Source organism: Lithobates pipiens, unplaced genomic scaffold, assembly GCF_037356315.1.
Source record: "Lithobates pipiens isolate NorthernLeopardFrog02 unplaced genomic scaffold, aLitPip1_a1.2 Scaffold_24, whole genome shotgun sequence".
Taxonomy (NCBI): Eukaryota; Metazoa; Chordata; class Amphibia; order Anura; family Ranidae; genus Lithobates; species Lithobates pipiens.
Genome location: NW_027507786.1, coordinates 20,934,447 through 20,951,519, shown reverse-complemented (window position 1 = coordinate 20,951,519; position 17,073 = coordinate 20,934,447). Strand labels below are relative to the sequence as shown.

General features: G+C 51.2%; 1 protein-coding gene across 1 annotated transcript in view; it reads left to right on the top strand.

Moving 5' to 3' along the window:
* The first annotated feature begins 9,471 nt into the window (after positions 1-9,471).
* The window catches only part of COPB1 (coat protein complex I subunit beta 1), a 29,358-nt gene continuing 21,756 nt past the window's right edge, over positions 9,472-17,073 (top strand). Inside the window, exons 1-5 of the mRNA XM_077453677.1 lie at positions 9,472-9,613; positions 11,623-11,769; positions 12,210-12,439; positions 12,872-13,041; positions 16,863-16,977. Of these exons, the coding sequence (XP_077309803.1) occupies positions 11,679-11,769; positions 12,210-12,439; positions 12,872-13,041; positions 16,863-16,977 (606 nt within the window). The 5' untranslated portion in view covers positions 9,472-9,613; positions 11,623-11,678. The remainder of the gene's footprint in view (positions 9,614-11,622; positions 11,770-12,209; positions 12,440-12,871; positions 13,042-16,862; positions 16,978-17,073) is intronic.

The following is a 17,073-nucleotide window of genomic DNA, read 5'->3' as shown; positions in this document are numbered from 1 at the left end:
CCACCAATGAACCTGAACCCGGAATCTGGGGGGGCTTTATACCTCTCCCACTGACCTGTGAAGTAATAACTATGGGGGTCCGGAGTTCTCATGTCTAGTTGTGTCCCACCATACAAGGCAGAAGTTCCCAGACACCGTCCCTTTAAGACCCGGACAAAGACGTAGTGTGTGTTTTCAGCGCCCGGGGCAAGGCAAGTCATTTGCCCCCCTCTCCCCAACCTGTGGACTTTTAGATACCCCCACACTGATCACACCCCCCCACTCCTATCACACCTCCAGATAACCCCCCACTCCTATCACACCTCCAGATAACCCCCCACTCCTATCACACCCCCAGATAACCCCCCACTCCTATCACACCCCCAGATAACCCCCCACTCCTATCACACCCCCAGATAACCCCCCACTCCTATCACACCCCCAGATACCCCCCACTCCTATCACACCCCCAGATAACCCCCCACTCCTATCACACCCCCAGATACCCCCCACTCCTATCACACCCCCAGATAACCCCCCACTCCTATCACACCCCCAGATAACCCCCCACTCCTATCACACCCCCAGATACCCCCCACTCCTATCACACCCCCAGATACCCCCCACTCCTATCACACCCCCAGATAACCCCCCACTCCTATCACACCCCCAGATACCCCCCACTCCTATCACACCCCCAGATAACCCCCCACTCCTATCACACCCCCAGATAACCCCCCACTCCTATCACACCCCCAGATAACCCCCACTCCTATCACTACCCCCAGATAACCCCCCACTCCTATCACACCCCCAGATAACCCCCACTCCTATCACACCCCCAGATAACCCCCCACTCCTATCACACCCCCAGATAACCCCCCACTCCTATCACACCCCCAGATAACCCCCCACTCCTATCACACCCCCAGATAACCCCCCACTCCTATCACACCCCCAGATAACCCCCCACTCCTATCACACCCCCAGATAACCCCCCACTCCTATCACACCCCCAGATAACCCCCCACTCCTATCACACCCCCAGATAACCCCCCACTCCTATCACACCCCCAGATAACCCCCCACTCCTATCACACCCCCAGATAACCCCCCACTCCTATCACACCCCCAGATACCCCCCACTCCTATCACACCCCCAGATAACCCCCCACTCCTATCACACCCCCAGATACCCCCCACTCCTATCACACCCCCAGATAACCCCCCACTCCTATCACACCCCCAGATAACCCCCCACTCCTATCACACCCCCAGATAACCCCCACTCCTATCACTACCCCCAGATAACCCCCCACTCCTATCACACCCCCAGATAACCCCCCACTCCTATCACACCCCCAGATAACCCCCCACTCCTATCACACCCCCAGATACCCCCCACTCCTATCACACCCCCAGATAACCCCCCACTCCTATCACACCCCCAGATAACCCCCCACTCCTATCACACCCCCAGATAACCCCCACTCCTATCACTACCCCCAGATAACCCCCCACTCCTATCACACCCCCAGATAACCCCCACTCCTATCACACCCCCAGATAACCCCCCACTCCTATCACACCCCCAGATAACCCCCCACTCCTATCACACCCCCAGATAACCCCCACTCCTATCACTACCCCCAGATAACCCCCCACTCCTATCACACCCCCAGATAACCCCCACTCCTATCACACCCCCAGATAACCCCCCACTCCTATCACACCCCCAGATAACCCCCCACTCCTATCACACCCCCAGATACCCCCCACTTAGGTTTCTGTTACATCAGAGGGGGGGCGGGGTCACCCACATGTCATTAGAGAAGCCAGGCTTTCCCCCCTGCGTCAGAGGAGGGTGGGGTCAGGTGACGGGTGGCCCCGCCCTCCTCATATAAGAAATGTCAGGCTGCCGGGATCCTGTAGTGTCTCCACCAGTGGAGACAGAGGATGGATGGATGTTCTGGAGGGAGAGATCCCCCGTCGCTGGATCAGATCAGCCATCGCTGGATCCCGGAGAGATGATCATCCATCGCTGGATAGCAAGAGTGCATTACCACCGCCGGAATCTTTTTTTTTTATTTATTTTTATTTTTAATAAAGGACTTTTTCAAAAGTGTGTTTGTCTTATTTAACCATTTTTTACACTTTCTTTGTGAAATGGTAGGGGTACATTTGTACCCCCTTACCATTTCAAACAGGGCAGGGGCCGGGATCTGGGGGTCCCCTTGTTAAAGGGAGGCTTCCAGATTCTGATAATCTCCCCCGCCCGCAGACCTCCACAACCAACGGCCAGGGTTGTGGGGATGAGGCCCTTGTCCACATCAACATGGGGACATGGTGCTTTGAGGGGTCACAGACCCCCAAAGCATCCTCCCAATGTTGAGGGCATGTGGCCTGGTAAGGTTCAGGAGGGAGGGGGGGGCGCTCTCTCGTCCCCCCTCTTTTCCTGCGGCCTGCCAGGTTGCGTGCTCGGATAAAGGGCCTGGTATGGATTTTTAGGGGCAACTCCACGCCATTTTTTTTTTTAATTTGACGCGGGGTTCCCTTTGATATCCATAGCAGCCTTTTTTTTTTTTATCAATGAGTGTTCTCTGTATTACGGGAGCCGACAATTCATTATAGCCGCGAGTGATTTTAAATTACTTTTTTTCCCTTGCGAAATGACACTTTGTGCAGGGACAGTTCTAAACACGGGAAACATGCGCCCCTTCACAGGCATACTATAGACACCCCTCCAGGTATGAAATTTAAAGGAATATTACACTTTTATTGTTTCACTTTAATCATTATTAAAATCACTGCTCCTGAAAAAACGGCCATTTTTAAAACTTTTTTTTTTGCATTGATCCATGTCCCCTGGGGCAGGACCCAGGTCCCCAAACACTCCCCTGGGGCAGGACCCGGGTCCCCAAACACTCCCCTGGGGCAGGACCCGGGTCCCCAAACACTCCCCTGGGGCAGGACCCGGGTCCCCAAACACTCCCCTGGGGCAGGACCCGGGTCCCCAAACACTCCCCTGGGGCAGGACCCGGGTCCCCAAACACTCCCCTGGGGCAGGACCCGGGTCCCCAAACACTCCCCTGGGGCAGGACCCAGTTCCCCAAACACTCCCCTGGGGCAGGACCCGGGTCCCCAAACACTTTTTAGGACAGTAACTTGAATTATTAGCATTTAAAATGAGCACTTTAGATTTTGAACATTCGAGTCCCATGGACTTTAATAGGGTTCTAAAGTTCACACAAAGTTTAGGTCTGTTCGCAGGTTCTGGTGCGAACCAAACCGGGGGGTGTTCGGCTCATCCTTAGCCCTGACTGTGCCCCTCTAAATGTTGAGCCGGAACTGAGTAAGGAAGTTGTGGTCAGAAACCTCTCACCACTATGCAGTGTGGTGTCTGGAGAAGGTGGCGTTGGTGGTGACTCCGGGCTCTCTAGTGATGATCGCCCACAGAACCTCAGCACCCCTCTCCACCCGTCACCTTTCATTTCCCACATGAGACTGCACTGAGCCTTTAACCTCTCGAGCATCCTGTCCTCCTGGGACTGGTAGTCCCATATAGCCCTGGACTTAATGGAAGGTGTCTCCTGGGGACTGAATCCCCCATAGTTCCGGGGTGGGGTCTTGGCAGCCTTTCTCCCTGTCCTTGGGTGGGCTTTGCTCAGCTGCCCTGTGGCCAATCACTGCTCTCCACCTTTCCGGGTGGTGGGCATGGCTAATCTCCGGTTTTCTGTGGCTGCAGTGCAGTCAAGTGTCCTCTGGCCAAATCTCCCCCCCCCAAAACAGCTGCCCCTCTGCTCACTGGCAGCTGGGAGGAGGAAAGAAGCTGTGTGTGGGTGGTTCTGGCATTTTCAGTGACAGCCCGGTCCTGGCGGCTGTGGGCAGGAAGCACTACAGACCGGGGCAACGCTTCCTATCTGCTAAATCCAATGGCCGATACTCCGTACCCCTACTAGTAGACCTTTCTGCTGCCTTTGGTATGGTTGACCATCAGCTCCTCCTCAAACAACTCCACTTCCTTGGCCTCGGTTCCCCTCCTACCTATCCCAGTGATTTTTTTTTTTTATGGTGGACTACAACGACTATTGCCTCCTCCTCTTCCTCCATAGGGGTCTCCCAATGTTCTGCCCTCAGACCCCCTTCAATTCTCTATCTCCTTCTCCATTGGTCAATTGATAACCTCATGTGGCTTCCAAAACTCTGCTCATTCCTGGTTTTCCTCCTTCCCATCTCAGATGTCCTGCAGAGTCTTTTTACAATCCTACTGCCTCTTCTCCTCTTCCTGGAGGGGTCCCCCAAGGTTTCCTCACCGGACCCCCTTCTATTCTCCATCTAATCTTCCCTTAACCAGTTGATAACCTCCCATGGCTTTCAATACCATCTCTATGCTGACAACAGCCAAACCGCTCTCTCTCTACTCCTCAGCTCACAACCTACAACTTTACCTCCTCCTCTCATCTTCCCGGAGGGGTCCCCCAAGGCTTTTTCTTTTCTTTGGATCCCTAAAATTCTCTATCCACTCCTCTTCCTTTGATATCATCTCACGGCTTCCAAGACTCTGCTCTTTCCTGGAGTCAAGTACAAGTTTACTTCCTCCTGTCCCCTGCCTGGAGGCGTCCCCCAACGTTCTATAAATCGGCTTCCAGTGACAACACCCTAATCTATCCCTCTACTCACAACTAAAATTCTGCCTCCTCCACCTCCACTGATTCTTTCCATAGGGGGACCCCCCAAGTTTCTGTCCTCTGACCCCTTCTATTTTCTATCTAATCCTCCTCTCTTAGTTGATATCCTCCCATGGCTTCTTCGACTCGGTGACCTCTACCCTTTGTCCCCTCCTCCCATGTTCATCTCCAGGACTTCTCTCCCATCTCCAGGAACTCTCTACCCCAATCTGTCTGGCTATCTCCTACTCTGTCCACCTTTAGGCCATCCCTAAAAACACATCTCTTCGGGGGAAGCCTATCCCACCTCCACTTCTTCCATCAGTTCATCCCCCACCATTATTACCTTTTGCACCACTTGCCCCACCCTATTAGATTGTAAGCTCCTATGAGCAGGGCCCTCTTAACCCACTTGTATTGAATTGTACTGTCTCCCTGTCAGGGCTGGGCTCAGCCCTTCCTCTCAAAGCTGGCCGCTCAGCTCTTGGCTAATTGCCAGCTCCTATCTCTCCACATTGACTCAGTTGTTGATGATATCCTGCTCGTCAGTCCTGCCTACTTAAGCCGTCCAGCCCAGATGATCTCTACCTTGGTCAACATCACAGAGACTATCTCCAGTGTTCCTATTAAAGACTTGCTTGGCTGACATTCCTTCTGGCTCCAGATCCTGCTTGCTGTTCCACTTCGCTCATCTCCACCATTATTACCTTTTGTACCACTTGCCCCACCCTATTAGATTGTAAGCTCCTATGAGCAGGGCCCTCTTAACCCACTTGTATTGAATTGTACTGTCTCCCTGTCAGGGCCGGGCTCAACCCTTCCTCTCGAAGCTGGCCGCTCAGCTCTCGGCTAATTGCCAGCTCCTATCTCTCCACATTGACTCAGTTGATGATGATATCCTGCTCGTCAGTCCTGCCTACTTAAGCCGTCCAGCCCAGATGATCTCTACCTTGGTCAACATCACAGAGACTATCTCCAGTGTTCCTATTAAAGACTTGCTTGGCTGACATCCCTTCTGGCTCCAGATCCTGCTTGCTGTTCCACTTCGCTCATCTCCGGCTCCCTGACATTTTGGCTTGTCTGACTATCCGTTCCGGTTCCTGAACTCTGGCTATGTTTTGGCTACGTTTACCTTTTTATTATTATTACACAAGTGTGATTTAACTGTACTCCGGTCTCAGTCTGATTCATGGTTTCTGACACTCCCTTTATATTGTAAAGTGCTGTATAAAGCCTGTATATGAATGTAGCGCCTCCCCCACCCCCCCCCCGTAAGGAGCCACAAGTAACTGGGATCCCCCGCCTTGCACAGCCAGGCACGCTGAATCTTCCCCGGCACTCCAGAGTCGGAGAACCATCCATGACTTTTTTTTTGTTATTTATTGAGGGATTATAGGCAGCTGTCCCTTTCACTAGTCCTCCAGAGTAACTTCTTCCCATAGTCCTCCAGACTGACACCCACCAGCCCACCCGCCTGACTCTCAGGAGATCTCCCGTACGCGCTGACCTGCTCCCGCTGTCCTCTCTCTTTGCTCCCGTGCCTCCAGGAAGGATTCCTCCATGTCTTTTGGTAGAAATCTTCCAGCACCCTAGCCCCAGGTCCCAGTTCAACCCCTCCCCCCACCCCCCCCCCCCCCCCCCAGGCTATCGGGCACCCTCAAGGGCCACCGCCAGCCTCCTTAGCACTCCATCTCCATCTTCCACCCAACTGCTTCTCCCTGGCATGACTCAAGCCTATCTGTGAGGTGGCCTGCCCCCTGCCAGACCTTTACTGGGGATTGGCTGAGGACCTCATCAATAGTCCAAGCAGCCCCTCCTAACCTCCACCCACTAAGTTCAAATAGGATGGGGTTGTATGGCTCAGAGCAGTGGAAACAAAGTCTTACTTTGGAAGTTGCAGTCAGGGTGTCCAAAAAGAAAAAAGAAGGCGGCTGGCAGCTCCATACCATCAAAAGGATTTATTGTAAAGACTTCACAGTCAGTGGCAGACGCGTTTCGGCGATGAGCCTTGTTTACAGCACCGCCCAGAGAACAGGGGGAGGTACCAGAGAAGCTGCTAGGATGAGTCACCCAGCCCTGAGCTAAAGTAACCCTGACCCAGATTACACGGCTCAGGCTTAGTTCTGCGCTAACTACAGTGCCTTGAAAAAGTATTCGTACCCCTTGAAATTCCCCACATTTTGTTACAACCACAAACATAAATGTATTTTATTGGGATTTTATGTGATGGACCAACACAAAGTGTCACATAATTGTGAAGTGGAAGGAAAATGATAAATGATACAAATAAATATGTGAAAAGTGTGGGGGAGGGACATTTGTATGGCGCCCCCCGGAGTCAATACTTTGTAGAACCCCCTTTCTCTACAAGTCTTTTTGGGGGTGTCTCTACCAGCTTTGCCCATCTAGAGAGGACATTTCTGCCCATTCTTCTTCTTTGTAAAATATCTCAAGCTCTGTCAGATTGGATGGAGAGCGTCTGTGATCAGCAATTTTCAAGTCTGGCCACAGATTCTCAATGGGATTTAGGTCTGGACTGTGACTGGGCCATTCTAACACATGAATATGCTTTGATGTAAACCATTCCATTGTAGCTCTGGCTGGATGTTTCGGGTCGTTGTCCTGCTGGAAGGGGAACCTCCGCCCCGGTCTCAAGTCTTTTGCCGACTCTAACAGGTTTTCTTCTAAGATTGTCCTGTATTTGTCTCCATCCATCTTCCCATCAACTCTGACCAGCTTCCCTGTCCCTGCTGAAGAAAACCATCCCCACCACATGATGCTGCCACCACCATGTCTCACGGTGGGGATGGTGTGTTCGGGGGATGGGCGGTGTTAGTTTTCCCCACACATAGCGTTTTGCTTTTAGGCCATAAAGTAGAATTTTGGTCTCCTCTGACCAGATCACCTTCTTCCACATGTTTGCTGCCCCCTCCCCCACATGGCTTCTCACAAACTACAAACAGGACTTCTTATGACTTTCTTTCTCCAATGTCTTTCTTCTTGTCACTCTTCCATAAAGGGCAGATTTGTGGAGAGACGACTAATAGTTGTCCTGTGGACAGATTCTCCCCCCTGAGCTGTGGATCTCTGCAGCTCCTCCAGAGTTACCATGGACCTCTTGGCTCTTCTCTGATGAATGCTCTCCTTGCCCGGCCCGGTCAGTTTAGGTGGACGGCCATGTCTTGGTAGGTTGGCGGTTGTGCCCATACTCTTTCCGTTTTCCGATGATGGATTGAACAGAGCTCCGTGAGATGATCAAAGCTTGGGAGATTTTATTATAACCCAACCCTGCTTTATACTTCTCCACAACTTCATCCCTGACCTGTCTGGTGTGTTCCTTGGCCTTCATGATGCTGTTTGTTCACTAAGCTTCTCTAACAAAACCCAGAGGGCTTCACAGAACAGCTATATTTATACTGAGATTAAATGACACACAGGTGGACTCTATTTACTAATTAGGGGACTTCTGAAGGCAATTGGTTCCACTAGATTTTTGTTAGGGGTATCAGAGTAAAGGGGGCGCCATACAAATGCCCCTCCCCCACACTTTTCACAGATTTATTTGTATCATTTATCATTTTCCTTCCTCTTCACAATTATGTGACACTTTGTGTTGGTTTATCACAGTGATGGGGAACTTCGGCACCCCAGATGTTTTGGAACTAAATTTCCCATGATGCTCCTGCAGTGTAGTGGAGCACCATAGCAAAGGTAGTTCTAAAACATCTGGGGGTGCCGAGGTTCCCCATCACTGACCTATCACATAAAATCCCAATAAAATACATTTACGTTTCTTTGGTTGTAACGTGACAACATGTGGGAAATGTCAAGGGGTATGAATACTTTTTCAAGGCACTATGTGTTTTTCCTGTCCTACAGACCTACACTAAATCTGGGACACGTCTAGATGATGCTACAATAATAATATATAAATTCAGAGAAGTTGAAATATAACTACTACTAATAATATATAAATGCTGTAAAATAATAACAAATAATATATACAAAATAATATATATTATAAATACTATTATTATTCCGGATTTATACTATTATTCACAATTTGAATGGTATATTATAATAATTATTATTATACAGGATTTACATATTATTATTATTAATAGTGATAGTAGTCTGGATTTAAATATGAATATGAATAATAATAATAATAAAAAGAATATATAGATCCTAAATAATAATGAGGATTTATATAACAAATATCATAGTTGTTATTATTCAAGATTTATATTATTATTCATGTTATTATGAATTATTATTTTGATTATTAACATAAATCCTGAATAATAATAATAACAATATATCAATTCTAAATAATATAATATTATTATTATTATTATTATTCTGGATTTATACTGTATATTATAATTATTATTTTTATACAGGATTGATATATTATTATTATTCTGGGTTAAAATATTAATAATCATCATAAAAACCATATATAAGTCCTGAATAATAATAATCATAATTTTTATTAATATTCTTGTTGTTATTATTATTAGGGATTTATATATTATTATTCGTATTATTAACATAAATCCTGAATACAAATAATTGTATATAAATCCTGTATAATAATAATAATAATAATAATAACATAATATTATCCTGGTTATAAGTATTGGGTTGAGCTGTCTTCGCCGCGGCCAATCAGGTGTCACCTTTCACTCTCCATGTCTCTGGTTGGAAGATACTGGTGCCAATCAGCACTGATGTTCCCCCCCCTCGGGGTGTGGTCCAGGACTCTAACGTCACTTTATGAAAACTTCCGGTCACCTAACGCGGATATCCGGCATTCTGCGTTCCGGCGTGTCTGTACTTCCGCCTTTCTGCGTTCCGGGGTGACGGAAGTTCCGGCGCTTTGTGGGCGGGGTTACGCACAGTCGATGTGTCCGGAGCTCTTCCACGTCACCGAGCCGAGACCTGCAGACACCGGGCGGGAGCAGGTAGAGTATAGGGCCCGGGGCCCCTCACCTTCACCCCCCTGACCTCGTCCTCAGGAGCACCCGACACCCTCCTGTGTACCGGATGTGTGTCCTCCGGGAATAGAAGCCTCGGGGGGGCCCTCAGGCCGGGAGATCCGGTTCTGGGTCACCAGAGAGGAGGGAGAGGCCTGTGATAGGAGACTGTCCGAGTACAGAATGTGTCCAATCAGAAGAGGAGGGAGACGTGTGACAAGAGACTGGCAGAGACCGGGGATGTGTGACTGGAGGAGACCGGGGATGTGTGACAAGAGACTGGCAGAAACGTGTGACTGGAGACTGGCAGAGACCAGGGACGTGTGACAAGAGATGGGCAGAGACGTGTGACGGGAGACTGGCAGAGAGCGGGGACGTGTGACAAGAGACTGGCAGAGACCTGGGATGTGTGGCGGGAGACTGGCAGAGACCGGGGACGTGTGACGGGAGACTGGCAGAGACCGGGGACGGGAGACTGGCAGAGACCGGGGACGTGTGACGGGAGACTGGCAGAGACCGGGGACGTGTGACGGGAGACTGGCAGAGATCGGGGACGTGTGACGGGAGACTGGCAGAGACCGGGGACGTGTGACGGGAGACTGGCTGAGACTAGAAACGTGTGACAAGAGACTGGCAGAGACCGGGGACGGGTGACAGGAGACTGGCAGAGACCGGGGACGTGTGACGGGAGACTGGCAGAGACCGGGGACGTGTGAGGGGAGACTGGCAGAGACCGGGGACGTGTGACGGGAGACTGGCTGAGACTAGAAACGTGTGACAAGAGACTGGCAGAGACCGGGGACGGGTGACGGGAGACTTGCAGAGACCTGGGACGTGTGACGGGAGACTGGCAGAGACCTGGGACGTGTGACGGGAGACTGGCAGAGACGGGTGACGGGAGACTGGCAGAGACCTGGAACGTGTGACGGGAGACTGGCAGAGACCTGGGACGTGTGACGGGAGACTGGCAGAGACCTGGGACGTGTGACGGGAGACTGGCAGAGACGGGTGACGGGAGACTGGCAGAGACCTGGAACGTGTGACGGGAGACTGGCAGAGACCTGGGACGTGTGACGGGAGACTGGCAGAGACCTGGAACGTGTGACGGGAGACTGGCAGAGACCTGGGACGTGTGACGGGAGACTGGCAGAGACCTGGGACGTGTGACGGGAGACTGGCAGAGACCGGGGACGGGAGACTGGCAGAGACATGGAACGTGTGACGGGAGACTGGCAGAGACCTGGGACGTGTGACGGGAGACTGGCAGAGACGTGTGACGGGAGACTGGCAGAGACGTGTGACGGGAGACTGGCAGAGACCTGGGACGTGTGACGGGAGACTGGCAGAGACGTGTGATGGGAGACTGGCAGAGACGGGTGACGGGAGACTGGCAGAGACCTGGAACGTGTGACGGGAGACTGGCAGAGACCTGGGACGTGTGACGGGAGACTGGCAGAGACCGGGGACGGGTGACGGGAGACTGGCAGAGACATGGAACGGGAGACTGGCAGAGACCTGGGACGTGTGACGGGAGACTGGCAGAGACGTGTGACGGGAGACTGGCAGAGACGGGTGACGGGAGACTGGCAGAGACCTGGGACGTGTGACGGGAGACTGGCAGAGACCTGGAACGTGTGACGGGAGACTGGCAGAGACCTGGAACGTGTGACGGGAGACTGGCAGAGACCTGGGATGTGTGACGGGAGACTGGCAGAGACCTGGGACGTGTGACGGGAGACTGGCAGAGGTCACTGAGGTTTCCAGATTGCAGGAAGTGGGTGTGGCCAAGCAGTGAGTTTGAATACAATCCTGTTATGGAGTAGTGGGGGGAGGAACCAAAGTAGAGGGGGGGGGGGAGAGGTGATCAGGCCCATATAGTAAAGTTGGATGGGAGGTGGTCCGGCCTATTTGTAAGGGTGGGGGGGGGGGGGGGTTGGTTCGGCTTGTGAAGTGCTCTTGTACTCAGTCTTTCCTTTCTTACCTTGTCTGTCCTGCAGGGCCACCTACCTGCCACACAGCGATCCCTATTGGACGGCGTAGAGAAGTGGCAGCCATGACAGCAGCAGAGAATGTTTGTTACACCCTCATCAATGTCCCCATGGACTCCGAGCCTCCGTCTGAGATCACCCTGAAGACCGACCTGGGTAAGGACCGCCCCTTATCAGAGGACTGCTCTCTCTGCATAGGCTGGGAGAGGTCACATGGTGTCAGAGTGGTAGGGTCCACAATGTGTTTATTTTTTTATCTATAGTGGAATAAGAGGCAGGACAGTGTCATATATTTATTGCTTCTTACATATTATAGTTTGTATAGGCGGGGGGGGGGGGGAGGGGGGGTGTCACCCCCTTTTTATTTGTCTTGGTGTCACAGAGACAGAAATTGAATGGCAATCCAAAATGAATGAGCTGTCACCAGAACAGGAATAGAGGTGAAATCATCCAATGGGGACACGTCATCTAAGAGGAGGTTCTCCTCTCACTTCCTGTTGTGTGTCTGGGACAGGATGTGGAGGGAAATCTCCCCCAGAGGGGTGACAGGTGGGGACTGTGGCCGGGATTGTGACGTTTGCCGCCTCTCTCTGCAGAGAAGGGAGATGTGAAGTCCAAGACGGAGGCTCTGAAGAAGGTGATCATTATGATCCTGAATGGAGAGAAGCTCCCGGGACTCCTGATGACCATCATCCGCTTCGTCCTCCCCCTCCAGGATCACACCATCAAGAAGCTTCTCCTCGTCTTCTGGGAGATCGTCCCCAAAACCACCCCGGACGGGAAACTGCTGCAGGAGATGATCCTCGTCTGTGACGCCTACAGGAAGGTGAGTCCCACCTACCACGGACTCCTCATCACCGGGTCTCTGTGCTTCTCTATGCAATGCAGGCAGATCATGGCTGGCGGGGGGGGGGGGCTGTACACGGCATTCTGAATACATCCCAGCCGCCGACCTCAGTACTGATCTCAAGAGCTTTCAGTCCTGCTGCAAGCAGTGGGAGGAGCTATGCAAAAATGTCTTGATGGGTGGGTGTCAGGGGGAGTGGGCATTGCTAAGCAAGCTGTATTTGCATGCAGACCACCCACCTGTGAGGCTGAACCTTCGTGATTGGAAGAACTGAAATCAAATGCGTGAAAAGAGGCGGGGCAGTCATTCTGGGGAGGAAATAACTTTTCTTTGTACAACATACTCACCGCCTCTTTGTGCTTTTTTTTTTTTTTTTTTTTTTTTTTTTCCCCCCTCTCCCCTCCCCCCCAGGATCTCCAACACCCCAACGAGTTCATCCGCGGCTCCACCCTGCGCTTCCTGTGTAAGTTGAAGGAGGCGGAGCTGCTGGAACCCCTAATGCCGGCCATCCGGGCGTGTCTGGAGCACCGCCACAGTTATGTCCGACGGAACGCTGTGCTCGCCATTTATACCATATACAGGTGAGAGCGTCTACTAGTGATGTCTGACCCCCTCCCCTCAGGGCGGGGCCTCCTGTCCTGAGATATGGGTCATATATACAAGGGAGACGTAAAAGCATCTGCTACTGATGTCTGACCCCTCCCCTCAGGGCGGGGTCTCCTGTCCTAATATGTGGGTCATATATACAGGTGACACGAGCTGCTAGTGATATCTGACCCCTCCCCACGGGGCGGGGCTTCCTGTCCTGATATATGGGTCATATATACAGATGACACGAGCTGCTAGTGATATCTGACCCCTCCCCACGGGGCGGAGCTTCCTGTCCTGATATATGGGTCATATATACAGGTGAGACACAATAGCATCTGCTAGTGATATCTGACCCCTCCCCACGGGGCGGAGCTTCCTGTCCTGATATATGGGTCATATATACAGGTGAGACACAATAGCATCTGCTACTGATGTCTGGCCCCTCCCATCAATGCGGGGCTTCCTGCTGTCTCCTGTTTTGCTATGTACGTCATATATACCATGTACAGGTGAGAGCATCTGCTAGTTATGTCTGACCCCTCCCCTCAGGGTGGGGCTTCCTTTCTTGGGGTGTGTGTGTGTGTGTGTGCGTGCTCGTGCATACGTACACGAAAAAAGTATTTGGCTGCTGATTTTGTACGTTTTGCCCACTGACAAAGAAACGATCGGTCTATAATTTTATTGGCCGGTTTATTATAACAGTGAGAGACAGAAAAAAGCATTTAAAAAAAGTTATAATTCTATTTGCATTTTAATGAGTGAAATAAGTATGTGAACCCTTCACAAAACATGACTGAGTAGTTGGTGGAGAAACCCTCGTTGGCGATCACAGAGGTCAGACGTTTCTTGGAGTTGGCCTCCAGGTTCGCACATCTCAGGAGGGATTTTGTCCTCTTTGCAGATCTTCTCCAAGTCATTGAGGTTTCCAGGGTGACGTTTAGTAATTCGAACCTTCAGCTCCCTCCACATATTTTCTATGGGATTAAGGTCTGGAGACTGGCTAGGCCACTCCAGGACCTCAATGTGCTTCTTCTTGAGCCACTCCTTTGTTGCCTTGGCCGTGTGTTTTTGGTCATTGTCATGCTGGAAGATCCATCCATGACCCATCTTCAATGCCCTGGCTGAGGGAAGGAGGTTCTCACCCAAGATTTGATGGTACATGGCCCTGTCCATCATTCCTTTGATGCGGTGAAGTTGTCCTGTCCCTTAGCAAAAAAACACCCCCAAAGCATAATGTTTCCACCTCCATCTATGACGGTGGGGGATGGTGTTCTTGGGGGTCATAGGACCTCCATGTATGACGGTGGGGGATGGTGTTCTTGGGGTCATAGGACCTCCATGTATCATGGTGGGGGATGGTGTTCTTGGGGTCATAGGACCTCCATGTATCATGGTGGGGGATGGTGTTCTTGGGGTCATAGGACCTCCATGTATGATGGTGGGGGATGGTGTTCTTGGGGTCATAGGTCCTCCATGTATGACGGTGGGGGATGGTGTTCTTGGGGTCATAGGTCCTCCATGTATGACGGTGGGGGATGGTGTTCTTGGGGTCATAGGTCCTCCATGTATGACGGTGGGGGGTGGTGTTCTTGGGGTCATAGGTCCTCCATGTATGACGGTGGGGGGTGGTGTTCTTGGGGTCATAGGCAGCATTCCTCCTCCTCCAAACACGAGGAGTTGAGTTGATACTGAAGATCTGGATTTTGGTCTCCTCTGACCACAACACTTTCCCCGGTTCTCCTCGGAATCATTCGATGTTCATTAGTGATCTTCAGACGGACCTGTACATGTGATTTCCTGAGCGGGGGGGACCTGTACATGTGATTTCCTGAGCGGGGGGGACCTGTACATGTGATTTCCTGAGCGGGGGGGACCTGTACATGTGATTTCCTGAGCGGGGGGGACCTGTACATGTGATTTCCTGAGCGGGGGGGACCTGTACATGTGATTTCCTGAGCGGGGGGGGACCTGTACATGTGATTTCCTGAGGGGGGGGACCTGTACATGTGATTTCCTGAGCGGGGGGACCTGTACATGTGATTTCCTGAGCGGGGGGGACCTGTACATGTGATTTCCTGAGCGGGGGGGACCTGTACATGTGATTTCCTGAGCGGGGGGGACCTGTACATGTGATTTCCTGAGCGGGGGGGACCTGTACATGTGATTTCCTGAGCGGGGGGGACCTGTACATGTGATTTCCTGAGCGGGGGGACCTGTACATGTGATTTCCTGAGCGGGGGGGACCTGTACATGTGATTTCCTGAGCGGGGGGGACCTGTACATGTGATTTCCTGAGCGGGGGGGACCTGTACATGTGATTTCCTGAGCGGGGGGGACCTGTACATGTGATTTCCTGAGCGGGGGGATCTGTACATGTGATTTCCTGAGCGGGGGGACCTGTACAACTGTACATGTGATTTCCTGAGCGGGGGGACCTGTACATGTGATTTCCTGAGCGGGGGGACCTGTACATGTGATTTCCTGAGCGGGGGGATCTTGCGGGGGCTGCAGGATTTCAGTCCCTCACGGTGTAGTGTGTTACCGATTGTTCTCTTGGTGACTATGGTCCCAGCTGAGATGATGGAGAAGATTCTCCGGTGTAGTTCTGGGCGGATTCCTCACCGTTCTCCTGATCATTGATCCTCCACGAGGTGAGATCTTCCATGGAGCCCCAGACCGAGGAGATCCATCGTTATTTTGTGAATAATAATCCCACCAACTGTTGTCACCTCTCACCAAGCTGCTTGGCGATGGTCTTGTAGCTCATTCCAGCCTTGTGTAGGTCTCCAATCTTCTCCCCAACATCCTTGGACAGATCTTTGGTCTCCATGGTGGAGAGATTGGAATCTGATTGCTTCTGTGGACAGGCGTCTTCTATACAGGGAACAAGCTGAGATTAGGAGCACTCCCTTTAAGAGAGTGCTCCTAATCTCAGCTGGTTACCTCTATAGAAGACACCTGGGAGGGAGAAATCTTTCTGATCGGGGATCAAATACTTATTTCACTCATTAAAATGCAAATCAATTTATAACTTTTTTTGAAATGCGTTTTTGTGGTTATTTTTGTTCTTGTTCTGTCTCTATTATAATAAACCGACCAATAAAATTAGAGATTGATCATTTCTTTGTCAGCGGGCAAATGTCCAAAATCACCACGGGATAAAATACTTTTTTTTTTCCCGTCACTGAGACATGAGAGCATCTACTAATGATGCCTGACCCCTCCCCTCAGGGTGGGGCTTCCTGCTGTCTCCTTTTTTGATATGCTGGTAACATATGCCATGTATAGGTGAGGTGTGAGTACATCTACCAGTGATTTCTGACCCCTCCCTTCAGGGCGGGGCTTCCTGTCCTGATATATGGGAGATAGACCTATATATCTCTATTATACCATATACAGGTGAGACATGAGAGCATCAACCAGTATTGTCTGACCCCTCCCCTTAGGGCGGGGCTTCCTCTTCTGATATATTCTGGAGGTCATATATGCCATAGACAGGTGAGACTTGAGTGCATCAGCTAGTGATGTCTGACCCCTCCCCTTAGGGTGGGGCTTCCTGTCCTGATGTGTCAGTTGCCATATACCGGTGAGATGTGAGAGCACCCACTGGAGATGTCTGACCCCTCCCCCTTAGGGAGGGGCTTCCTGTATACCTAGTTTGTTCTAGTGAGAAGTTTTGGGAAGATTGTAAGGTGTGTGTGTGTGTGTGTGTGTGTGAGATCTGCTGCAGACCAGCCTAGGCAGTTGAAGAGGTCCTGCCTCGTGGCGCGATCTCTCTGAGCCTTGACCATCATTTTCCCTCATTTTCTAGAAACTTTGAGCACCTCATCCCGGACGCCCCGGAGCTCATCCACGACTTCCTGGTGAATGAGAAGGATTCCAGCTGCAAGAGGAACGCTTTCATGATGCTGATTCATGCTGACCAGGTATGGTGCTCCTGTGCTTCTCCTGACGCTACCGTTCATTGGTCAGGGAGGAAGGAGGCGGGAACTAAAAATAAATAAAAAATGTCCTTGGAGTTC